The sequence below is a fragment of the Ranitomeya variabilis genome, chromosome 1, assembly GCF_051348905.1.
Source record: "Ranitomeya variabilis isolate aRanVar5 chromosome 1, aRanVar5.hap1, whole genome shotgun sequence".
Lineage (NCBI taxonomy): Eukaryota > Metazoa > Chordata > Amphibia > Anura > Dendrobatidae > Ranitomeya > Ranitomeya variabilis.
In genome coordinates, this window is record NC_135232.1 from 982,204,910 (window position 1) to 982,232,412 (window position 27,503).

The window sequence follows — 27,503 nt, forward strand, 5'->3', positions numbered from 1 at the left end:
ATGCCGATCGCTGCAGCGTCGCTGTTTAGTCGTTGTGTGGTCGCTGGAGAGCTGTCACACAGACGGCTCTCCAGCGACCAATGATGCCGAAGTCACCTGGTAACCAGGGTAATCATCGGGTTACTAAGCGCAGGGCCGCGCTTAGTAACCCGATGTTTACCCTGGTTACCATTGTAAAAGTAAAAAAAAAAAAACACATACTCACATTCCGGTGCCCGGCGTCCGCTTCCCTGCACTCCTCCTGCATCCTGTGTCAGCGCCGAACATCTCCGGCATCTCCCACAGAGCAGAGCGGTGACGTCACCGCTCTGCTTTACGGCCGGCGCTTACACAGGATGCAGGAGGAGTGCAGGGAAGCGGACGCCGAGCACCGGAATGTGAGTATGTGTTTTTTTTTTTAACTTTTACAATGGTAACCAGGGTAAACATCGGGTTACTAAGCGCGGCCCTTAGTAACCCGATGTTTACCCTGGTTACCAGTGAAGACATCGCTGGATCGGTGTCACACACACCGATCCAGCGATGTCAGCGGGAGATCCAGCGACGAAATAAAGTTCTGGACTTTCAGCAACGACCAGCGATCTCACAGCGGGATCCTGATCGCTGCTGCGTGTCAAACACAATGATATCGCTAGCCAGGACGCTGGAACGTCACGGATCGCTAGCGATATCGTTTAGTGTGAAGGTACCTTTAGACAAAACTTTCGCCGCCTGCGCCGGAGTTAAGCAGGTGGTAACCGAGCCATCTTTGCGGATAAGGAGCCTAGTTGGGAACCCCAGCAGTATAGGATGCCTTTTTCTCGTAGAATTGAAAGGAGTAAAAGCTTTGCGTAGGGCTAGGGTGCCCGGGGACAGGTCAGGAAACACGGCAATACCAGCAAAGGGATCCGGCAGGGAAGGTTTGGCCCTCAATGCTTGCAGGAATTCTTCCTTCATGTCAAAAAAATGGATACGGGCTAGAACATCCCTAGGAACAGAGGGCCCCAGACTTGGCGGTTTAGGAATGCGGTGAATGCGATCGATTACGACATCTGTTTTAACATGATGTGGGAGGACCGCAAGTATGAAGTCCTGGAGAAAGCCTTTCAAATCCGCCGCAACTGCTTCCCCTATGCCCCTAAGCTTAATATTGTTTCTTCTGGATCTGTCCTCTAGGTCCAGAGTCTTAGCATGCATTTTAGTAGCCATTAGGTGAAGGTTAGGTTATCGTGTGCGTACCAAAGTTCGTTGTGGGAAGTTACCAATTCCGCTATTTTGCGCTCCAGGCGGTCCGTGCGATTCCCAATTTCCTCCACATCACCCCTTAAATCCGCCAACATGGAGCGCATGTCCTCCTGCAAGGAGGTGCGCAGGTCCCGCAGCATACCTCTAAGCAGGGACGCAGTGGCAAGGCCATCAGGGAGCACAGCAGCAGCCACCAATGATGATGACTGCGAGGCTCTGCTCGCAGCACGAGATGCCCTGGGAAAAGACGGCGCCATCTTGGGACTCCGGGGCGGCTGGGGAGAGGCCGCAAAAAAGTCCACGATGCGCCTGGAGGAGTTGCGGGAGCCGGTCCTAGACTTGCCCATGCACTGATCGGTGACACAGGTACCGGCGGTTTGTTGGAGCGGAGGAGCCGGGAGGGAAGAGATTTGAGCCGCTGTAAGGTTCCTGCACACGGAGCTCCCGCACTGTGCGACCTACTCCATGAGCAGACAGGCCACGCCCCTGCGTCCGCCATTTTTGACTGCGCATGCGGACAAAACTCCGCCCCCTCCTCCCCGAACATTACAATGGGGCAGCGGATGCGTTGAAAAACTGCATCCGCTGCCCCCATTGTGCATTTATTTCACAACGGACGTCGGGCCGATGCATGGCGACGGCCCCGTACAGACGCTAGTGTGAAAGTAGCCTAAGATGCCACGATGAGTTTTCGATGCAGCATCTTTGCTGCCTTCTTTTCTGCAGCCAAGACATGCTTTCTTGGCCATCCAAATGCATTCAAAACACTTTCAGCGTTTGTTTTTGGGTACAGTACATGTGTAACAATGTTAGGCCATGTGCTCACAATCTTTGCTTTCTATGGGTGAAAACAAGCTGCAGGACATGACATGCTGCGGATTTAATAATTGTTGCAGATAAAATAAAATCTATGTATGAGATTTCTGATCTCTCATAGCTTTTAGAAAAGCACTCCTATTACCGTAAGTCTTTCATTCATGTAGTGAGTGTTATTAGCGGTGTTGCCTGCCGCTGCTCTCTCCATGGTCCGCTGCGGTTCTTTTCCTCTTCTGAGTGACTTCACCACAATTGTGACTGACCAGATCCTTCTATGCATGAATGAAAGCCTATGGATCCTTGTTCTGACACTCCATAGCCTTAATCAAAGCAAGAAACACAATGGAGGAAAAATGGTGACTTGGAAGGGGTACATTTATATATGGTAATAAAGAGGGGAGAATCCCAAATGTAATCCCTCACTAACAAGCCCTAAAACCTTTTATTATTACTAAAATGAGGGTGGTGATAATTAAGAAATTGTTAGAAAATATCTATGTCCCTTATTTGTCTACTTTTAACAAACTTTGTGAACTGAAAGGACCACTGCCTATATTATTGAATGAGGACATCCAGATTGTCATCACTGTCTAACAGAATAGGACATACTGTATATTTAGCACACACATCCCCCAACATGTTTCACCACCGATGTGGAGTCATCAGGGGCTGATGATGACACAGATCAGATGCTTTTTTTTTTTTTTTTTAAGTGATTCCTGTTCAGTAGTCCTGTTACAAGTCTTCAAACAAATATCAAAATGCATTTTTTAAACTCAGGTGATGAATCTGGCAGCATACTTCATGTCCCCCTACACTGAGTAGAGGATGCCTCCCTTGGACTTAAACACCTTTTTTTTTTACACTCATATGTATGTCACCTTGAGAAAAATTAAAGCGTTACAAGCTGCAATCTTCATCTTTCCTGTTCAGAGCTCTAACCATGCAGTTGCTGAAGTTTTTTGACTTTTTTCCTCATCTTTATTTAGCTATCCTGTTCCCAATAACATGGGGTGGATGCCAAGTTGGGTCATTTCTAGTGATGAGCGAATATACTCGTTACTCGAGATTTCTTGAGCACGCTCGGGGGTCCTCCGAGTATTTTTAGTGCTCGGAGATGTAGTTTTTCTTGCCGCAGCTGAATGATTTACATCTGTTAGCCAGCATAAGTACATGTGGGGGTTGCCTGGTTGCTAGGAAATCCCCACATGTACTTATGCTGGCTACAGATGTAAATCATTCAGCTGCGGCAAGAAAAACTAAATCTCCGAGCACTAAAAAATACTCAGAGGTCACCCGAGCATGCTCGGGAAATCTCGAGTAACGAGTATATTCGCTCGTCACTTGTAATTTCACCTTGCCTTTATTAGCTTTTATGTATAAACATAGCCCAATTCTTGTATGGCTTTCAGCTCCTCCATCCATGCAATTCCCTGCCCCCGCAGAGCCAGGGTGAGAGGCGTTCCCTGCTAGCTCTGCACAATTCAAGCCTTTATTATTTACCCTCCCTGGAGATTTGGATGTTTTCCTCCACATCCCCACACAGATCTGCCTTATACAACCGTATCCATCTCTCTGCTTCTCTCTAATACTAGGGAAAGGGGGTTTAAAGAAGAATACTAGTGATGAGCACAAGTGATCATTATTCGAGTTTGGTCTGGTGTGCACGGAGGAGCATGGGTGCGAGAGTGAGATGTTCACGTCCCGATGTTTCACGGCTGTTAGAGAGCCACAACACAGGCAGAGATTTCCTGTGTTTATCAGGCAATGAGACACGAGGATGCGAACATCCCACCCGAGCGCCCTCAGCAAACGCGAGTCACGAGCACTTATACCTAAAGATTACACAAATCTTAGAGGACCTTTCACCAGTTTGAGTACATGAGACTGGCCCCAGCCTGGAATAGTGGCTGCAAAGTTGAGTAAAAGATAAAATTTATCTTGGAATTTCTTGTTTAGAAGATATTAGCTTGTAGAGTTTAGATTATAAAACCAACTGGGTGTTACCAGAGATCTTTCACTGGAGGTGTGTACACAATATATGCCCTTCCCCATCCCCCATAAATTATAACCTAAACTTTACAAGTTAACCTACCATTTATTCAGCTCTGCAGCCCTTAGTCTATGAGGTGACCGGAGCGGCTGTGAAGTCAGCGTTAGTATAAAACAGACCAACTCTGACAATACATAATAAATTGGGTGCAGTGGTACAATGCTGGATGTGCTGTAAATTTTTTTCTTAAGAATTTGGAAAGTTATGAAATGTCCTACAAATGTCTGTTCTGTTCCTGGTTAAGGATCTCTGCTTTTAGTTGAGATTAATCTGTCCTGCATTGTATATATAATAGGGAAAATAAGTATTTGATACACTGCCAATTTTTCAAGTTTTCCCACCTACAAAGAATGGAGAGGTCTGTAATTTGTAAAATTGGCAGTGTATCAAATACTTACTTTCTCTAGTGTACATGCTCAGCAGTGGCGTAGTGCTAGGAGTCAAGAGTCAGGGAAATTGAGGAGTCGGAGGTTTGGCTTACCGACTCCTCATCCCTGGTGGCCAGTTTACCATGCTCAGACTAGTGTAAGGTCCTGTATAAGAAGACAGCGCCAAAAGCAGCATGCTATTGGATCTGTGAGAAGCAGCAGGACAGCTGGCCATGTGAAGAAGTTATACTGGCCAGTAGCAACATTATAAGATTTTAATAAAAACCATTTAGAAAGCTGCTAAATTTTGTATTTTGGATGCAAATGCACAAAACCAAAGGGAATCTTGTCAGCATGATCGTCCCTCCTAAACCGGCTATATGGCTATGCAGATCATTGAAAGTTGAATATACGGTATCTTATGACATCTTCCAGAGAAAGGAGCGTTTTTTGTTTTTTAAATATGTAAATGAGGCATTAACATCTCTAGCCCTATAGGTTGCTTAGGAGAGTTGCTCCTTCCGACAGCTTCCCTATACCTTGTTATGACCTACCACTAAGGCCTCTTTCACACTTCAGTCTTTTGGCGTCAGTTTGAATCCGCCGTTTTCGTCAAGTAGCGGATCCGCCATTTTTTTGGGTGGATCCACTATTTTCCCATAGACTTGCCTTAGCGACGGATTGTGGCGGATGATCATCAGTTCCATCCGCCATGTGACGGATCCGTCGAGATTTGGCGGATGGAACATTGATGGACATAACGTTTTTTGTCTGCGCCAAAATGGCGGTTCGCGACAGATCCGTCGCGTCCGCCATTCCATAGAATGGCCGCCCATGGGCGACAAATCCGTCGCGACTGTCATTTGGCGGATCCGTTGCCCCAATCCGCTTTTCCAATTGAGCATGCTCCTAAAAGTAGATACTTTTCCCAGACAACCCCCAAGTAACAGATCCATCGAAAAACCGGATCCGTTAGAACAGTTTTCTAAACAATTGTGACGGATCCGTCACTATGTCGGAGCAGACTGACGCCAAACAACTTAAGTGTGAAAGAAGCCTTATACATGGGAAAACGCTTGTTATAAAAGACATTAAACCAATTTACTCTATGCACGAGTTTATGAAAGAAATAACAATAAGCCTTTATTACATGGGATCACTGATTCTCTTGCAATACAAAGAAAGTCTTGTCTGACCAGTAGATAAGGGGTACATGGCTTTCAGTGACAAAGGCCAACAGTGCAGCGTCCTGACAATGGAGGGCTAAGTGCAGGGGCTAGAGATCAAGCCAATGATTTCCCAAAAAAGACACAGTTGTGAGTTATGACCAATCTAACCATATAAAAAATATTTAAAAAAAATCGGGCTAGGGGGCCTCCCACTACTCTACTTGCAGGATTTCCACTCCCTAAACTTGTTCTCAGCGATATACAGTGGGTATGGAAAGTATTCAGACCCCTTTAAATTTTTCACTGTTTCATTGCAGCCATTTTGTAAATTCAAAGTTAATTTTTTTTCTCATTAATGTACACTCTGCGCCCCATCTTGACTAAAAAAAACAAATGTAGAAATTTTTACAAATTTAATTAAGAAAAACTGAAATATCAGATGGTCATAAGTATTCAGACCCTTTGCTCAGACACTCATATTTAGGCCACATGCTGTCCATTTTTCTCGTGATCCTCCTTGAGATGGTTCTACACCTTTATTGGAGTACAGCTGTGTTTAATTACACTGATAGGACTTGACTTGGAAATGAACACACCAGTCTATACAAGACTTCACAGCTCACAGTGCATGCCAGACCAAATGAGAATCATGAGACCAAAGGAACTAGCCAAGGAGCTCAGAGACAATATTGTGGCAAGCGCACAGATCTGGCCAAGGTTACAACAGAATATCTGCAGTACTCAAGGTTCCTAAGAGCACAGTGGCCTCCATAATCTTTAAATGGAAGAAGTTTGGGACCACCAGAAGTCTTCCTAGACCTGGCCATCCAGCCAAACTGAGCAATCGTGGGAGAAGAGCCTTGGTGAAAGAGGTAAAGAACCCCAAGATTATTGTGGCTGAACTCCAGAGATGCAGTAGGGAGATGAAAGTTCCACAAAGTCAACTATCACTGCAGCCCTCCACCAGTCGGGCCTTTATGCCAGAGTAGCCCGACAGAAGCCTATCCTCAGTGCAATACATATGAAAGCCCACATTGAGTTTGCTAAAAAAAAACATGAAGGACTTCCAGAGTATGAGCAATCAGAATCTCTGGTCTTGAGATGAAGCGGTATGTTTGGAGAATTCAGGCACTGCTCATCACCTGCCCAATATAATCTTGCAGCTGCAAGACAGCCTGAATACATGTGGGGATTTCCCTAAGAAACAGGCAATCCGTGCATGTGTTCAGGCTGTCTGGCAGCTTCAAATCATGCAGCTGCGGAAACAAAAACCTAATCTATGAGCACGCCCAAAATACTAGAACACCCGAGCATGCTCGGAAAACCAAAGTAACGAGCACACTCGCTCATCACTAGTCTGAATACTTATGACCATGTGATATTTCAGTTTTTCTTTTTTTTTTTAATAAATTTGCAACATTTACTACATTTCTGGGGGTTTTTTCAGTCAAAATGGGGTGCAGAGTGTACATTAATGAGAAAAAAAACACAAACTTATTTGAATTTACCAAATGGCTGCAACGAAACAAAGAGTGAAAAATTTAAAGGGGTCTGAATACTTTCCTCGCCCACTGTAAGTAGCTGTCAGATTGGCAGCAGATTACAACCCCCCTCCTCCTGAGAATATTTGTGTACGGGATGATTGGAAGATGTTACCATCTGCCAAAAGCCGCTGTGTATGGGCAGCGTTACAGAGAAATACAAGAAAACACTGCTTTTACTGCTGGAGCCCAATAGAAGTCTACCCACAAACAAAAAGAGGAAAGAAAATCCACTGCACATCGCACTCGTTGCATAGTTCATGCAGTGTAACAGGAGACGAAAATAAAAAACCTGTAAACATTCAAAAATACTTAGGTGAAATGCAGACACCTGGGTTCAAAAACTATTTTTTTTTTTTGGTTTATTATCAGACCGCAGTTTTACTTTGCGCCCAGATGATCTCTACGGTACACTGCATGCCCACATGGTTGTAAACATTTACGCAAACATCTTTGCATACACTGCTTTCTCCTTCTCCTTCTGTTCTTTAATCCTCTGCTTGACCCGCAGGATCTCACTGCTGATAGCTGGGAACAGAACGTAAAAGAGGAGTGAGCACAGGACACACACTGGTTATTGGCACATCTGAAAGCGCTGAGCGCCTGCTGAGCACTCTATAGGCTGGTGCCAGGAAGCAGAAATACAAGTCCTTATACACAGGATCAAGTTCCCAGTGCAACAAATGGGAACACCACGTTATGGAAGGTACATTCCACAAATTATATTACCTAGCCACAAGATGGGCATAATGTACCAGGGTACCAAGTCCACCATTCCAGAGCTCAGCTGTTCTGTCACTGGAAAATCCTAGACCACCGTTTAAGTTTTTATTCCATAAATCAACAGAATACATGAAAATAAGAAACTTTGTAATATATTTTCTCAGAGAAATCTGCTTCTGTCTCACCCTGAATTGATCATTAATTTTCAAACTTCTCAATTCACCGGTAAAATCCATCTTCAGTTATTACAATTATAAAGTCTTAGCAGTAACTGCCATCAATCATGGAGAGGGGAGGAGCTAAAATCAGAGCTCCTCCCTCCTGTATAGAATCTCATCTGTAGCGCCTGCCATCATCCATGGAGAAGGGAGGAGCTAAAATCAGAGCTCCTCCCTCCTGTATAGAATCACATCAGTTGCGCCTGCCATCATTTATGGAGGGGAGGAGCTAAATAAGAGCTCCTCCCCCATGTATAGAATCTCAGTAGTGCCTGCCATCATTCATGGAGAGGGGAGGAGCTAAAGTCAGAGCTCCTCCCCCATGTATAGAATCTCAGTAGTGCCTGCCATCATTCATGGAGAGAGGAGGAGCTAAAATCCTGAGCTCCTCCCCCATGTATAGAATTTCATCAGTAACGCCTGCCATCATCCATAGAGGGGAGGAGCTAAAATCAGAGCTCCTCCCTCATGTATAGAATCTCAGTAGTGCCTGCCATCATTCATGGAGAGAGGAGGAGCTAAAATCAGAGCTCCTCCCTCATGTATAGAATTTCATCAGTAACGCCTGCCATCATCCATAGAGGGGAGGAGCTAAAATCAGAGCTCCTCCCTCATGTATAGAATCTCAGTAGTGCCTGCCATCATTCATGGAGAGGAGGAGCTAAAATCAGAGGTCCTCCCTCATGTATAGAATCTCAGTAGCGCCTGCCATCATCCATAGAGGGGAGGAGCTAAAATCAGAGCTCCTCCCTCCTGTATAGAATCTCAGTAGCGCCTGCCATCATTCATGGAGAGAGGAGCTAAAATCAGAGCTCCTCCCTCATGTATATAATATCATCTGTAGCTCCTGCTGTTGTGAACTGTGTTTCTGGGCTCCCTCTGGTGGTCACTAACGGTATTGTGTTAGGTATGTCTTGTTGCAGGCCTGAGCTCCAGCTGTGTCGTTAAGCAGCGGGTGTTTCCTATTTGAGTCTCCTCTGGACTCAGTCTCTTGCCTGGCATCGTTGTATCCAGACCTATTTGGTCTCCTCCGGATTCCTTTCAGTCTGCCTCATGCAAGAAAAGCTAAGTCTGTTTTGTACAATTTGGATCGTTTGCATTAGTCAGTGTTTTTGTCCAGCTTGCTTTACATTTGATTTTTGACTCGCTGGAAGCTCTAGGGGGCTGATATTCTCCCTCCACACCGTCAGTCGGTGTGGGGGTTCTTGAATGTTCAGCGTGGATGTTTTGTAGGGTTTTCTGCTAACCGCATAGTCCACTATCTATTTTCTGCTATCTAGACTATTGGGCCTCACTTTGCTGAATCTAGTTCATCTCTACGTTTGTGTTTTCCTCTTGCCTCACCGTTATTATTTGTTGGGGGCTTTCTATATCTTTGGGGTTCAATTTCTCTGGAGGCAAGCGAGGTCTTATTTTTTCCCTCTAGGGGTAGTCAGTTCTCCGGCTGGCTCGAGACGTCTAGAACCAACGTAGGCACGTTCACCGGCTACTTTTAGTTGTTTGTGTCAGGATCAGGTATGCGGTTAGTCCAGTTTCCACCTCCCTAGAGCAGTATTTATATTTTTGCTATCTTGCCGGAATATCAGAGATCCTCTGCCATTGGGATCATAACAGCCTGCCATCATCCATAGAGGGGAGGAGCTAAAATCAGAGCTCCTCCCTCCTGTATAGAATCTCAGTAGCGCCTGCCGCCTCCTCTCTCAGTAATGTAACATTCTGTCTTCACAGAATACAGATTTTACCGGTGAATTGAGAATAAAAGGTCAGTCCAGGAAGAGAAAAAAAAAAATCATTCTCTGAAAAATATATTAGAAAGTTTCTTATTTTCACATATAATATGGATTTATATAATTAAAATGATTGTTTCACTTTAAAGATGATATTATCTACATTGCAGAAGATTTATAGAGATGCACTATACAGATAAGGCTGCTTTTACACTTGCGTCGTACGACGCACATCGCAATGTGCCGTTTAGGTGAAAAACATCCTGCAAAGTTGTCTGCAGGATGCGTTTTTTTCCCATAGACTAACATTAGCGACGCATTGCCACACGTTGCATCCATCGTGCGACGGTTGCGTCGTGTTTTGGTGGACCGTCAGCACAAAAAAAGTTACATGTAACTTTTTTTGTGCGTCGTGTCCGCCATTTCCGATGGCGCATGTGCGGCCGAAACTCCGCCCCCTCCTCCTTGGACATCACAATGGGGCAGCGGATGCATTGTAAAACTGCATTGCTGCCCCCGTTGTGCTGCGATCTCACAGTATGCGTCGGTACGTCGGGCCGACGCTAGTGTGAAAGTAGCCTAAGCGTCTTGATCACTAACGTCTGGTTTTCCATAAGTCACATTACTATTGGTGCATAACATCCAGCCCTCAGCCCTGCAGTCTGACTTTACGAAGAATAGTGACAGAATGGTTCGTTCTAAAGAGCTCACTGAATGGGAGCGTGGTCCTATAGTAGGATGGTAACAGGTCGGTCATGAAATGTCTGCATATTCCACAATCATCTGTGTGTGGCATTACTGAAAAGTGGAGAAAACCACACAACGCAGACCATGGAAAGTTATAGAGAGGGGTCACCGACTGCTGAGGCGCATAGTACCAAAAAAAAAAAGTGACCAATGCTCTGCTGACTCCATACCTCCTCTGGGATTACCATCAGCACAAAAGCTGTGCACCGGGGGGGCTTCACGGCCTGGATTTGTCCATATAGCTGCATGCAAGTCTTTCTTCACCAAGCACCAAGTGTCGGATGAAATAATATCGAGCATGCCAGCTCTGGAGCAGTGATCTGATCTGGCAGACTGGTTTTGGTGAATGCCAGAAAAATGATACCGGCCGGTCTTCATTGTGAAAACTTAATTTCTGTGCAGGGGCGATAATACTATGGGGTTAGTTTTCAGGGAATGCCTAGTCCTCTTCGCACCGGTGAAAAGAAATCTTAAAACTTCAGCACACAGTCATTATATGCTTCCATTTCTGTAGGAACAGTTTGGGGGGGTGGGTGTTCTTTTTCTGTTCCAATATGATTGTGCCCACAAAGCAAGGTCCATAAATAATTGGTTGGAGGAGTTTGGTGTGGAACATGACCAATATCTCAACCTCATCAGCAAAAGCTTTGTTAACGACGCTCTTGGTGTCTGCCTCAAAAAGGCAGACAGTGCAGAAAATGAGTTAGAACAAAGTGACTCCGTCTGCTTGACTAAATTCAATGGGCCTAAAGGCAGATCTGCCTGAATCTCGTCTTTCAGAGCTTCAGGGTATGTGCACACGTTCAGGATTTCTTGCAGAAATTTCCTGAAGAAAACCGGAAATTTTCTGCAAGAAATCCGCATTTTTTTTTTTGCGTTTTTTTTCCGTTTTTTTCGCGTTTTTTTAGCATTCTGCAAGCGTAATTAGCTTGCAGAATGCTAAAGTTTTCCAAGCGATCTGTAGCATCGCTTGGAAAACTGACTGACAGGTTGGTCACACTTGTCAAACATAGCGTTTGACAAGTGTGACCAACTTTTTACTATAGATGCAGCTTATGCCGCATCTATAGTAAAAGATAGAATGTTTAAAAATAATAAAAAAAATAAAAAAATGCTTATACTCACCCAGACATCTCCTCACCGGCGTCCGGCTCCTCTTCCTATAGCTGGTCTGTGCGCACAGGACCTTCCGTGACGTCATGGTCACGTGAGCGGTCACATGACCGCTCACGACCAATCACAGGACAGTGACGTCATCGGCAGGTCTTTCGCCGCACACCAGCTACAGGAACCGAACGGCAGCGTGCAGTGGAGGCGGGAAGACATCGAGGGTGAGTATAGGACTGTTTTTTATTTTAATTCTTATTTTTTGACCACTTATATGGTGCCCAGTGCGTGGAGGAGAGTCTCCTCTCCTCCACCCTGGGTACCAACCACACATAATCTGCTTACTTCCCGCATGGTGTGCACAGCCCCGTGCGGGAAGTAAGCAGATCAATGGACCCCTAGGTGTGCGGAATCCCCTGCAATTCCGCATTTTAATGAACATGTTGCTTTTTTTTCCGCGATGCGATTTTTTCGCGGAAAAAAAGGCTACATTTGCACAAAAAATGCGGAATACACTTAAAATAATAGGAGGCATATGTAAGCGTTTTTATCACGTTTTTATAGCGAAAAAACGCGAAAAAAACGCGAAAAATACTGAACGTGTGCACATGGCCTCAGATGGAAGCTGCTGTGAAGTCACTGACGTGTGGCAAAAACACGATGTAGATAAAGCCTTACCCTTAGGGCGCAGACAGACTGCCATATAACTCATGCAATGACCGCACTGCATGGACTGGCTGGCTGCTCTCCTGACCTGTCACACTCCGGACAGGAGAGCAGCCAGTACGAGGTCTACAATGCAATCCTTGCACTCGCAATACGGCTGTCTGTCTACTCCCTTAGTGTGCACCTCAGATACTACATTATTCTAGTTACTCTTAATAATAATTGTGCACATTTTTAACTTTTTTTAAAGGGATATCGATGACTTTGTAAAAAAAAAAAAACTGCCCAAGTATCAACAGGCAGGTAGATGCTGCATACCTGCCTGTTGTGCTCGGCGATGTTCTTCGTGAACACAGACCGATCCTGCCGGCAATTCAGCTACCTCTGCTGACATCACGTGGACAGAGTGGCTGCTTCTTTTCTGCTCTGTCTATGGGACATCACTGCAGACATTATTTTGACTGACAGCCGGATCCCCGCTGCATAACTGAAGGGGTCGACTGTCAATCAGCGTTACGTTGGCAGTCAAGCCCGTAGACAGAGTGGAGCGGAAAAGAAGTCGTTGCTTTGTCGACGTGACGCCAGCAGAGGCAGCTGAATCACCAGGAGCAACCTGTCACCATTCGGTGCTGGAGAAGAATGGCACCAGCCCAACAAGCAGATCGCAATGTCTTCACTAGTTTGGAATGAATATGGCAGTCTACCAATTGCATCAGGTAGACTTTGAACTTGACATTTAGCCATAAGCTTTAATAATGGCAGAGTTTGATCCGCACAGCAGATGAGACTAGGAGATAGGTTCGGAGTCTCACGGCCCGGAGACATAGATCAGCCTAGAAAACAGATGCGGGTATGGATCAGTGAGACTCTGTGGGTTCATGTGCTCTCTCAGAAAGAAAAACAAATGTCCAATACGAAGACGTGTTACAAGACTATGTGCACATTGCCCAAAACTGGTAATCATGCCCAGGCCTACAGCTAAAATAACCAAAAAGTATTAATAATATGGCAGGTCCAGATGAATGCCACACACTGAGCTGGAGCTACCCAGTCACAATGAGAACCTTTCTATACAAATCCATTTACCTTTGTCATCGGGCGCCACTTCATGAGCCTTTTTAAGATCCTCCTAAGAAAGAAAAAAATATATAGTTTCAAAAGAAATTATTTTAAGTCTTAATCTAACAGAGTTCATGTAAACCCTTTACCAGTGCTTGCTCATAATCCTTCAACCCCTGCCAGCCCTGGGCCCGTCTGTAAAGTGCTTTTGTATTAGATGCATCGATTTCAAGAGCCTATAGAAAAAATAAATAGATTTAGTTACAAGAAAAAAAAAAAAAAAACACCTTTGAATTGAACCATTCCTGCAACACATCCGAGCTGCCACATAGCTACTTACCTCATGGCAGCTTTCAATAGCAGCTCTGAAGTCAGACACCTTCAGCTTACAAGCGGCAATATTCAGATTGCAGCTTACAGCAATTGGATTTAACTTTGCAATGTTGTCATCTCCGGTAACATCTTTACAGCTTTCCACATATCTGGAAAATGTCAAAAAGCAATCACATTAACATGTCTATCTATTCTAGCTCATACATCTTAAAAGAACTCCACAAATGACTTTACTGATGGAGCGTGTGTGCACACAGCCAGACAACCCATGGCCTATAATGATACATCATCGTTGTGAAAACTGGCGCAAGCACAAAGCAGTCTGCTGCAGTCATCACCAAATGGAGAAAATGACTGACTACTACGCGAACACTGTACATGTCATTAATTTTGATAAATTTCACGTGTTAGCATATTAGTTGAAGGGAGTGTCAACCCCGAACTGCAAATTCAGCTACTTATAACATTTATATATGGCACTCAGCCCCTATATAAATCATACCAGTAACATACTTTTCAGAGTTCTAGTGGCTGAAATATTCATTTATAATTGATGTCAGTGAGGGCATGATCTGATCTTGAACTACTGCCGGTCTGGTACAACCGGAAGTATAGTGTGCGAGCAGCTTCAGAGTAGAGCCCGAGTGCCGGGAGCGAGCCCCCCCCCCCCCCCCCCAGAGTGCCGGGAGCGAGCCCACCCCCCCAGAGTGCCGGGAGCTCCTCCAGTGTCACTGCACAAGCACAGGGATCAGAGTTTAGGGACTCAAGCTCAGAGACATATGCAAATTGGAGGGAAACGGTGAACTAGAACCTCAGCCACACCGAGGGTACACCAAGCCCTCATTTGGATTAAAAGGGAATTTTTCAGCAACTACACCATTAATGTTACTGGTATGATTTTACCATTTCTATAGAATCGTAGAAGCAGCTGTATTTGCAGTTGGGGTTGACAACCTCCCATTAAATCAATGACCGTTACAAACAAGCCATGTAACTACCCTAGTACTCATTGTTCACATATTCCTCTACCTTAGAGCCTTGTTGTACTTTTTTATTGCCATTTCCCAGTTCTGAGATTTGAATAAGTTATTCCCAATATTCTTGACATCTTCTGCTATATTGACGATCTTTTCAACCTGTCAAACAAAATAAGCAGAGCGTTGGCTTTGTACAAGAACTATTACATGCCGGATCAGAGAACCCTTGGTCTTTTATATTTCGTAAATAAGAAAGCTCTCACTAAAGTAAGAAAGAGAAATGTACAAAGTGCTTACATCATTAAGTTCTACATCAGAGTCTTCAGGGAAGTCAGGATGGGTGTCTCCAGAACCGTCCACAGGAGACATGACCCACTCGTCACCATCCTTCAGCTCTCCGCATTCTGCTACTAAACACAACTACATAGAAAACGAAAGGCGGGTAAAAAGGTATTAATACTGAAAATCATCATCATATTCAGCTTTTCATGCCATGGATACCCAGTAGAAAGGAGCCCTGTGAATCGATCTGCTCATCTCTACACTATGTTCCAAATTATTATGCAAATTACATTTTTATCAGATTTTCCTAAATGGTCAGTGCAAATGACAGTAAGTCTAATAAAAGTCATCACCCGTTAGATTATACATCAAATTTTATTGAAGAAACCTCCCAATGATAACAGTATAATCTCCAAAATGAATAAAAACTCAAAATGCACTGTTCCAAATTATTATGCACAGTAGAATTTCTAAACATTTGATATGTTTTAAAGAACTGAAAATGCTCATTTGTGGAATTTGCAGCATTAGGAGGTCACATTCACTGAACAAAAAAGCTATTTAACGCCAAAACATCCCAACAGGCCAAGTTACATGTTAACATAGGACCCTTCTTTGATGTCACCTTCACAATTCTTGCATCCACTGAACTTGTGAGATTTTGGAGAGTTTCTGCTTGTATTTCTTTGCATGAAGTCAGAATAGCCTCCCAGAGCTGCTGTTTTGATGTGAACTGCCTCCCACTCTCATAGATCTTTTGCTTGATGATACTCCAAAGGTTCTCTATAGGGTTGAGGTCAGGGGAAGATGGTGGCCACACCATGAGTTTATCTCCTTTTATGCCCATAGCAGCCAATGACTCAGAGGTATTCTTTGCAGTATGAGATGGTGCATTGTCAGCACGAAGATGATTTTGCTCCTGAAGGCACGTTTCTGCTTTTTATACCATGGAAGAAAGTTGTCAGTCAGAAACTCTATATACTTTGCAGAGGTCATTTTCACACCTTCAGGAACCTTAAAGGGCCTTACCAGCTGTTTCCCATGATTCCGGTTCAAAACATGACTCCTCCACATCCTTGCTGACGTTGCAGCCTTGTTGGGACATGGTGGCCATCCACCAACCATCCACTGATCCATCCATCTGGACCATCCAGGGTTGCTCAACACTTATCAGTAAACAAGACTGTTTGGAAATTAGTCTTCATGTATGTGTGGGCCCAATACAACCATTTCTGCTTGTGAACACTGTTTAAGGGTGGCCGAATAGTATGTTTATGCACCACAGCAAGCCTTTGAAGGATCCTACACCTTGAGGTTCGAGGGACTCCAGAGGCACCAGCAGCTTCAAATATCTGTTTGCTGCTTTGTAATGGCTTTTTAGCAACTGCTCTCTTAATTCGATGAACTTGCCTGGCAGAAATCTTCCTCATTATGCCTTTATCAGCACAAACATTTGTGCTCAGATACAGCCACATATCTCTTAACAGTACGATGATCACGCTTATGTTTTTGGAAAATTTCGAATTTTTCATCCCTTCACCAAGGCATTGCACTATTTGATGCTTTTCAGCAGCAGAGAGATCCTTTTTCTTTCCCATGTTACTTGAAAACTGTGACCTGCTTAATAATGTGGATCATCATTTTTAAGTAGTTTTCCTTTAATTAGAATCACCTGGAAAACCAATTATCACGTGTTTAAGATTGATTTCAGTGATCCATTGAGCCCCGAGACAATACCATCCATGAGTTTATTTGAAAAACAAAACAATTAAATCTTTATGACACTTAAATCCAATTTGCATAATAATTTGGAACACAGTGTAGTCCTTATGGTGGACAGATGCAAAGGCTGACTGTGCCTCCTTGTCAGGCATATACTCATGAGGACAAATGCCTGCCATGTGTATTTAACCCAGAAACACTGAGCAGAGGAGTTAGGCTATGTGAACACGCTGCGGATTCCAATGAGGAATTTTCCACAGTGGATTTGATAAATCCGCAGTGAAAAACCGCTGCGGTTTTTACTGCGGATTTATCGCGGTTTCTTTTGCGGTTTTCACCTGCAGATTTCTATTGGAGCAGGTGTAAACCCGCAGCGGAATCCGCACAAAGAATTGACATGCTGCGTTTCCGCGTGTTTTTTCCGCAGCATGTGCACTGCGGATTTGGTTTCCCATAGGTTTACATTGTACTGTACAACGCATGGAAAACCGCTGCAGACCCACAGCTGCGGAAATGCTGCGGTTCCGCAGCAAAATCCACAGCGTGTGCACATACCCTAAGACGGACAACTCACTAGCCAATGTTCTGCATGCACCTCCTCCTTGGAAAAAACTGTCTCAGCTAAAATTATACTAAAAACACTAAAAAGATTAAGAAATAGACCTAAATGTAAGCAGCCCTCCCAAACTAAATGATGGCACACATACAAGACACTTACTTTAGCAGGTTTCTCCCCTTTAAGTTCAACACTTTCCAGCAGCTTCACAATGCCATACCCTTTGAGGACTTGACCGAATACCACGTGTTTCCCATCTAGATGGGGTGTGGGGACAGTTGTGATGAAGAACTGAGAACCGTTGGTATTGGGGCCGGCATTGGCCATACTGAGCAGACCCTCCTTGTCATGCTGCAAGGAGAAAAAAAAATAAAGTGTTTGGAACATTTTATCAACATCACAAAACATCTCAGTAACTAGAGGCTCTTGTGGAAGGTCACAGAAATTACATTTTTTAAAGCAGAGAAAAAAAAGTTAGGACGTCTACAACAAATCACATAATTACATTTAAGCCAAAAATAATGTTCTGTTTTAGACACAGCAAAACTGGAGAGGGAGCAAAATGGTTCAGGATTTTTCGCGTTTTGTCGGTCGTTTTCCGCAGAAAAAAAACGCATACATAAGCATCCCATCATTTTTAATGCATTCCGCAATTTTTGTGCACATGCTGCATGTTCATTAATGCAGCATGTTCATTAATTTTGAGGATTTTTTGCATTTTTGCCACTATATTATTGCATTGGGAAGCTCTGGAAAAAAACGTGAAAAATATGCAAAAAAAAAAAAACCCGCAAAAAACGCATGCCGATTTCCTGCGAAAAAAGTCCAGATTTGCTCAGGAAAATTCTGCACACTTTCCTGAACGTGTGCACAGCCTTACAGACAGAAGGTCACAGTATCATTAAAGGGGGTGTCACTACAGAATGCTGAAACCAAGTACAGGCGCTCATTGCTCCCCGATGTGGCCAGTCATTTATATAGGTCTTACCAAATACTTTTTCTCCATGAAGCCAAGTGGCTTAACTTGCCCATCATGGGGCCCAATGAAAAAAGTCTCTATTAGGGCCCCTAACTATCGTGGGTTTGTACTATTGTTGTTAGTCCCATATTGGTAAAAAGCCTATTTGGGCCCCTTAGGTTCCAGGACCTGGGCGAGACTGCAACCCCAGCACCTACAATAGTAACGCCTCTGTCGACACATCTTTCATTAAGGCACAATGTAGACCTGTTTAAATGCCACAAATGAAGGCCGTCTCAATTCTTTGCCACTTCTGCACATTGCTATGTGAAAATAGAAAAGATTACCAGACTGCTTTTCTTTAATTATCCCCAACATATGTTGGCACCATGGCGCTTTTCCTGGCATATTTGCCAAACATCAGGCTCTGATCACATCACAAAAGCCTTGTGCATGGGACACGGATGACCTTCATATAGAGAAGCGGATGTGTACAAGACAAGCCCCTCAAGACAAATACCTTGTAATGGAAGTTTTCATCCTCAAATTTCTCTCCATATATACTTTCACCACCAGTTCCATCTTGGTTTGAGAAGTCTCCACCCTGGATCATAAATTTCTTAATAACTAAGTAAAAAAAAATCAACTAAGTACAGTACAGAACATAAACACGTATAGTACACGTATAATGTAGACCCCTTCAAGAAGAATTTCACCTACTGGCTCAATTTGATGTATAAGGGGGAAACCCTACAAAATTTACAGTATATACTCGAGTATAAGTCGACCCGAGTATAAGCCGAGACCCCTAATTTTGCCACAAAAACTGGGAAAACTTAATGACTCGAGTATAAGCCTAGGGTCAGGGCCGGCGTCAGCACCCGGCGTACCCGGGCAAGTGCCGGGGCCCTGGCGAGACAGGGGGGCCCATTTAGGGCCGGCGTTAGGGGCAGGCTGCCCGGTGCCCGCATGCGGCCCCTGAGGCAGGCATCTGCGGTCCGAGGTGCAAGCTAGAAGAGAGGAGGCAGAGGCAGCACGGAGCTCTGGAACTTTTGCAGCTGCTGGAGAGCCGCCCACAATCCGTCGCCATGGATATGCAGAACAGAGTGACTTCCGACTGTCCAGTGCCTGGAGAATGAGCCGAGCGTCGCCAAACAGGAAGTGTGCAGCACCTGCCACCTGGAACAAAGGATTGCGGGGGCCGGGGGGATGCAGAGCCTGGCTGGGAGGACAAGGTATGGGCTCTTATGTACTGATTGGGTTGTGTTATATACTACGTGGGCTGGGCTGCTATATGCTACGTTGGCTGCTATATACTACGTGGGCTGCGCTGCTATATACTACGTGGGCTGCGCTGCTATATACTACGTGGGCTGCTATATACTTCTACGTGGGCTGTGCTATATACTACGTTGGCTGCTATATACTACATGGGCTGCGCTGCTATATACTACGTGGGATGTGCTGCTATATTTTACGTGGGCTGCTATATACTACGTGGGCTGTGCTATATACTACGTGGGCTGCTATATACTATGTGGGCTGCTATATACTACGTGGGCTGCTATATACTTCTACGTGGGCTGTGCTATATACTACGTTGGCTGCTATATACTACATGGGCTGCGCTGCTATATACTACGTGGGCTGGGCTGCTATATACTACGTGGGCTGCTATATACTTCTACGTGGGCAGTGCTATATACTACGTGGGCTGCTATATACTACGTGGGCTGCTATATGCTATGTGGGCAGATATATGCTACCTGGGCTGCTATATACTACGTGGGCTGCTATATACTACGTGGGCTGTGCTGTATACTACTATGTGGCTGTGCTATGTACTACTATGTGGGCAGTGCTGAATACTACTGTGTGGGCTGTGCTATATACTACTGTGCGGGCTGTGCTATATACTACTGTGTGGGCTGTGCTATATACTACTGTGTGGGCTGTGCTATATACTACTGTGTGGGCTGTGCTATATACTACTGTGTGGGCTGTGCTATATACTACTGTGTGGGCAGTGCTGTATACTACTATGTGGGCTGTGCTGTATACTACATGGCTGTTCTATAAACTACGTGGGCTTTGTTATATACTATGTGGCTGTGCTATATACTATATGGGCTGTTATATGATACGTTGGCTGTGCTATATACTACGTGGCTGTGTTATATGCTACGTGGGCTGTTATATACTACATGGCTGTGTTATATGCTACGTGGCTGTGCTATATACTACGTGGGCTGTGTTATATACTACATGGCTGTGTTTATATGCGATCATGAATCGTGGTATGTGTTAAAGGGGGGGCCCACTGAGACTCTTTCGCCCGGGGCCCTCAAAAACCTGGAGCCAGCCCTGCCTAGGGTGGAAAATGTAGCAGCTACCAGTAAATGTCAAAAATATAAATAGATACCAATAAAAGTAAAATTAATTGAAACATCAGTAGGTTAAGTGTTTTTGAATATCCATATTGAATCAGGAGCCCCATATAATGCTCCATACAGTTCATTATGGCCCCATAAGATGCTCCATACAAAATACGCCCCATATAATGCTCCATACAGTTCATGATGGGCCCCATAAGATGCTCCATATTAAAATATGCCCCATATAATGCTGCACAAATGCGGATTATGACCCTATAAGATGCTCCATACAGACATTTGCCCCATATAATACTGAACAAATGCGGATTATGGCCCCATAAGATGCTCCATAGAAACATTTGCCCCGTATAATGCTCCATAAATGCTGATTATGGCCCCGTAAGATGCTCCATAGACTATTATGCCCCATATGCTGTTGCTGCGATAAAAAAAAAAAAAATAAATAAAATCACATACTCACCTCTCGTCGCTCAGGCCCCCGGCACTTACTATAGTCACCTTTCCCTGTTACACCGTCAGCGCCGCTGTGTCTTCCGCGTCTTCTGCACTGACTGTTCAGGCAGAGGGAGGGCGCCGCGCACACTAATCGGGTCATCGCACCCTCTGACCTGAGCGTAACTGCAGAGGACGCGGAAGACGGAGAGGCGCCGACTGTGGAAAGCAAGACAGGTGAATATAGTGCACTGCCCCCGTCATACTCACCAGCGGTCCCTGCACGTCCCTGGTTCTCCGGGCACTGACAGCTTCTTCCTGTATGGAGCGGTCACGTGGCACTGCTCATTACAGTAATAAATATGCGGCTCCACCCCTATGGGAGTGGAGTAGGGTCCATATTCATTACTGTAATGAGCGGTACCATGTGACCGCTCAATACAGGAAGAAGCTGCCGGCACCCGGAGCACCAGGAACGTGCAGGGACCGCGCCAGGAGCAGGTGAGTATGATCAGACTGCTGCAGCTCCCCCTCCCCTGCCGACCCCTGGGAATGACTCGAGTATAAGCCGAGAGGGGCAATTTCAACCTAAAAAAAATGGACTGAAATTCTCGGCTTATACTCGAGTATATACGGTACTTACCCTACTTTCCATTCCTTCCCTAGCCATTGCCGTATCTCTGTGCTGCTCCGTCTATTGATTATATGCAGTGACATCATGTGGACAGCGCTGTAGCCGATCACTTTGCTCAGCAGCTCTACCAATGTAGACAACATGAACCGCTGACTTCTAATAGAACTGTACTTAAAACAAACTGCATCTCCACTTTACCTCCCCCTGATCTTGTCATTCACTCTTAAAAACAGCTCAAATCCTCCTTGCTAAGACAACACAGCCATCTCACTGTGAGGTCATGTGTCACAGCCCATTATATTCTATAAAGAGGGGAGAGGGGAGGAGCAGGGAGAGGAAACAGGCAGAGGGAAACAGAAAGGTTCTGTTGCACTCTCTAACAAATGTTTTACCTCAACCAAGAGCTGTGGAGAAAACAGTTTGGTGCAGTTACACCTCCTTGCTTGCATGGGGGACCTCCCTCTGCTTCTGATAGACAGCGCTTGCTTACCAGAGTGAGCATTGTCTGAATGACCATGTACACGTGCACTGACATTGCCTGTCCCCAGCAATGCTCTCCTCCCCATCCTCTGTTAATGCTCCTGGCTACACTAATAAACCCAAAAGTGTAGTGAATAGCTGCAGAAAACTCCTCGGAGGATGCTTGCTATACATACACGTGTATTAGTGTAGCAAGCAGCATCAGCAGAAAGAAAACAGGGAGCAGAACATTCACAGCCTTGCTTTCAGAAGTGGGCACTGTCAATCAGAAGCGGGGGAAGTCCCAATATACACAAGGAGGGGTAGCAGTCCACCAAACTTGGCCACGCCAAGAGTTCATGGAAGCACCCCCATTTGCATAAGAATTGAGCTATTTTTTCAGGCACTGTACCCGTAACATGTACAGTGCTGATATGGTTTTCAGAATGGCCAAGTCCCCTACAGCACAGTCTAGCCAAAAATGCATTTTGGGGTGACGGACACCCATTAACATCAGAAATATAGCAATTTGTGACATGTGAACGACTTACTTCTATGAAACGGGCATCCTTTAAAGTGAAGAGGCTTCCCGGTGGTCTTTCCTAATCCTTTTTCTCCTGTACACAGCGCTCGGAAATTTTCAGCAGTTTTTGGAACTACATCAGCGAATAGTTCTAGCACAACTCGGCCAACTAAAATGAAAAACAGAAAGACAATCAGATGTAAGAAGCCAGCAGAAGCATAATCTACCCAACATGGGAACCCGAAATCCAAACATGGAAGACCCTGACACTGAACGTGCAGCAACATGGAGGCAGCAGCGGTCTACAACTTACACTACGAGCCGTCTGCCCTAGCTACAAGCAGGAACGCTGCACATTACCCAGTGTACCAGACCCAGGACACATGTACTTCAGGAGATCAAGAGCTCCCACACACCTGACAGCAGCTCATCATTTAGGGGAACAAGGATGGCAAAATCCAAATGTGTGAGGGGTACGGCCAGTGTTACCCTTACACGAATACAAAGGAACCAAAATTAGACCGGTCCGGACTCAGAGCCTGTATGTGCACCCATACACATCACTCATCCCTGGTGTCCAGTGACTACAATGCTCACTATTCAGTGAGTTATAATCATCCCCATATTTCCCAGCTATACTGAGGACAGAGCTGCTCTGTATCATAACCTCTCCCACACTCAGTTATACAGCAGCTCCAGCCATCACACATAGTCACCCTCCAGTAGTAAAGCCACTCCATTCTCTGCTCAGTACATTATACATATAATCATCCATAAATGCTGCAGTTACACAGCAGCTCCAGCCATCATACATATGATCACCCCCCCATATCTCCTAGTTATACAGCTTCTCTGTCCCCTGCTCAGCACATCATCCATATAATCAGCCCCCTATCTCCTAGTTACACAGCTGCTCCGTCCCCTGCTCAGCACATCATCCATATAATCCCCCATATATCCTCGTTATACGGCTTCTGTCCCCTGCTCAGCACATCATCCATATAATCAGCCCCATATCTCCTAGTTACACAGCTGCTCCGTCCCCTGCTCAGCACATCATCCATATAATCCCCCATATATCCTTGTTATACGGCTTCTCTGTCCCCCGCTCAGCACATCACCCATATAATCCCCATATCTCCTAGTTATACAGCTGCTCCGTCCCCTGCTCAGCACATCACCCATATAATCCCCCATATCTCCTAGTTATACAGCTGCTCCGTCCCCTGCTGAGCACATCATCCATATAATCCCCCATATATCCTCGTTATACGGCTTTTGTCCCCTGCTCAGCACATCATCCATATAATCAGCCCCATATCTCCTAGTTACACAGCTGCTCCGTCCCCTGCTGAGCACATCATCCATATAATCCCCCATATATCCTCGTTATACGGCTTCTCTGTCCCCCGCTCAGCACATCACCCATATAATCCCCATATCTCCTAGTTATACAGCTGCTCCGTCCCCTGCTCAGCACATCACCCATATAATCCCCCATATCTCCTAGTTATACAGCTGCTCCGTCCCCTGCTCAGCACATCACCCATATAATCCCCCATATATCCTCGTTATACGGCTCCTCTGTCCCCTGCTCAGCACATCACCCATATAATCCCCCATGTCTCCTAGTTAACCCCTTCATGACCCAGCCTATTTTGACATTAATGACCTGGCCGTTTTTTGAAATTCTGACCAGTGTCCCTTTATGATGTAATAACTCAGGAGCGCTTCAACGGATCCTAGCGGTTCTGAGACTGTTTTTTCGTGACATATTGGGCTTCACGTTAGTGGTAAATTTAGGTCGATAATTTTTGCGTTTATTTGTGAAAAAAATGGAAATTTGGCTAAAATTTTGAAAATTTCGCAATTTTCAAATTTTGAATTTTTATTCTGTTAAACGAGAGAGTTATGTGACACAAAATAGTTAATAAATAACATTATCCACATGTCTATTTTACATCAGCACAATTTTGGAAACAAAATTTTTTTTTTGCTAGGAAGTTATAAGGGTTAAAATTTGACCAGTGATTTCTCATTTTTACAACGAAATTTACAAAACCATTTTTTTTAGGGACCACCTCACATTTGAACTCAGTTTGAGGGGTCTATATGGCTGAAAATACCCAAAAGTGACACCATTCTAAAAACTGCACCCCTCAAGGTACTCAAAACCACATTCAAGAAGTTTATTAACCCTTCAGGTGCTTCACAGCAGCAGAAGCAACATGGAAGGAAAAAATGAACATTTAACTTTTTAGTCACAAAAATGATGTTTTAGCAACAATTTTTTTATTTTTCCAAGGGTAAAAAGAGAAACTGGACCCCAAAATGTATTGTACAATTTGTCCTGAGTACGCCGATACCCCATATGTGGGGGGGAACCACTGTTTGGGCGCATGACAGGGCTCGGAAGGGAAGGAGCGCCATTTGAGTTTTTCAATGAAAAATTGGCTCCAATCTTTAGCGGACACCATGTCACGTTTGGAGAGCCCCTGTGTGCCTAAACATTGGAGCTCCCCCACAAGTGACCCCATTTTGGAAACTAGACCCCCCAAGGAGCTTATCTAGATGCATAGTGAGCACTTTGAAGCCCCAGGTGCTTCACAAATTGATCCTTAAAAATGAAAAAGTACTTTTTTTTTTTCACAAAAAATTTCTTTTAGCCTCACTTTTTTCATTTTTACATGGGCAACAGGATGAAATGGATCCTAAATTGTGTTGGGCAATTTCTCCTGAGTACACCGATACCTCATATGTGGTCACAAACCACTGTTTGGGCACACGACAGGGCTCGGAAAGGAAGGAGCACCATTTGACTTTTGAATGAAAAATTAGCTCCAATCGTTAGCGGACACCATGTCGCGTTTGGAGAGCCCCTGTGTGCCTAAACATTGGAGCTCCCCCACTTGTGACCCCATTTTGGAAACTAGACCTCCCATGGAACTAATCTAGATGTGTGGTGACCACTTTAAACCCCCAAGTGCTTCACAGAAGTTTATAACGCAGAGTCGTGAAAATAAAAAATCATTTTTCTTTCCTCAAAAATTATTTTTTAGAAAGCAATTTTTTATTTTCACAAGGGTAACAGGAGAAATTGGACCCCAATAGTTGTTGCCCAGTTTGTCCTGAGTACAGATACCCCATATGTGGGGGTAAACAACTGTTTGGGCACACGTCGGGGCTCGGAAGGGAAGTAGTGACTTTTGAAATGCAGACTTTGATGGAATGGTCTGCGGGTGTCACGTTGCGTTTGCAGAGCCCTTGATGTGCCTAAACAGTAGAAACCCCCCACAAGTGACCCCATTGTGGAAACTAGACCCCCCAAGGATCTTATCTAGATATGTGGTGAGCACTTTGAACCCCCAAGTGCTTCACAGAAGTTTACAACGCAGAGCCGTGAAAATAAAAAATCATTTTTCTTTCCTCAAAAAAGATGTTTTAGCAAGCAATTTTTTATTTTCACAAGGGTAACAGGAGAAATTGGACCCCAATAATTGTTGCCCAGTTTGTCCTGAGCATGCTGGTACACCATATGTGGGGGTAAACCACTATTTTGGGCGCACGTCGGTGCTCGGAAGAGAGGGAGCACCATTTGACTTTTTGAATACAAGATTGACTGGAATCAATGGTGGCGCCATGTTGCATTTGGAGACCCATGATGTGCCTAAACAGTGGAAACCCCTCAATTCTAACGCCAACACTAACCCCAACACACCCCTAACCCTAACCATAACCCTAACCACAGCCTAATCTTAACCCTATTTCCAACCCTAGCTCTAATTTCAACCCTAACCCTAAGGCTAGGTGCCCACGTTGCGGATTCGTGTGAGATTTTTCCCCACCATTTTTGAAAAATCCGCAGGAAAAAGGCACTGCGTTTTACCTGCGGATTTCCAGTGTTTTTTGTGCGGATTTCACCTGCGGATTCCTATTGAGGAACAGGTGTAAAACGATGCGGAATCCGCACAAAGAATTGACATGCTGCGGAAAATACAACACAACGTTTCCGCGCTGTATTTTTCACACCATGGGCACAGCGGATTTGGTTTGCCATAGGTTTACATGGTACTGTAAACCTGATGGAAAACTGCTACGAATCCGCAGCAGCCAAATCCGCACCGTGTGCACATACGCTAATTCTAACCCTAACCCTAGTTCTAACCCTAACCCTAGCCCTAACCCTAGTGTTAAAAAAAAATATATATATATTTTCTTTATTTTATTATTGTCCCTACCTATGGGGGTGATAAAGGGTTGGTTTATTTATTATTTTTATCGCTGTGATAGAACCTATCACAGCGATCAAAATGTACCTGTAACGAATCTGCCAGCCGGCAGATTCGGCGGGCGCACTGTGCATGCGCCCACCATTTTGGAAGATGGCGGCGCCCATGGAGCACACGGACGGACACGGGAGGGACACCGGAGGTCGGTAAGTATGAGGGGGGGGGATCGGACTGCGGGGGGAGGGATCGGACTGCGGGGGGAGCGGACAGGAGGACGGAGGGGAGCGGAGGACAGCAATTACAGGACGGAGGACCGTGGGGACAAGATCGGTGGCGGTGGAGGGGGGCAGATCGCGATCTCCAGCCATGGCTGATGCTATTGCAGCATCAGCCATGGCGGGATTGTAATATTTCACCAATTTTCATTGGTGAAATATTACTATCGCTCTGATTGAAAGTGAAACGTCACTTTCAACAGCCAATCAGAGCGATCGTAGCCACCCCCCCTGGGCTCAAGTACCACTCCCCCTGTCCCTGCAGGTCGGGTGAAATTACAGTTAACCCTTTCACCCGGCCTGCAGGAG

The 27,503-nt window shown here is 44.9% G+C and overlaps 1 protein-coding gene across 1 annotated transcript in view; it reads right to left on the reverse strand.

The window, feature by feature from the left end:
* Positions 1–5,561: 5,561 nt before the first annotated feature.
* The window catches only part of PPID (peptidylprolyl isomerase D), a 34,017-nt gene continuing 12,075 nt past the window's right edge, over positions 5,562–27,503 (reverse strand). Inside the window, exons 2-10 of the mRNA XM_077279412.1 lie at positions 22,719–22,859; positions 18,767–18,873; positions 17,451–17,639; positions 15,026–15,148; positions 14,781–14,887; positions 13,759–13,900; positions 13,568–13,654; positions 13,446–13,488; positions 5,562–7,699 (exon numbers count right to left, since the gene is read on the reverse strand). Coding sequence (XP_077135527.1) covers positions 7,611–7,699; positions 13,446–13,488; positions 13,568–13,654; positions 13,759–13,900; positions 14,781–14,887; positions 15,026–15,148; positions 17,451–17,639; positions 18,767–18,873; positions 22,719–22,859 — 1,028 coding nt within the window. The 3' untranslated portion in view covers positions 5,562–7,610. The remainder of the gene's footprint in view (positions 7,700–13,445; positions 13,489–13,567; positions 13,655–13,758; positions 13,901–14,780; positions 14,888–15,025; positions 15,149–17,450; positions 17,640–18,766; positions 18,874–22,718; positions 22,860–27,503) is intronic.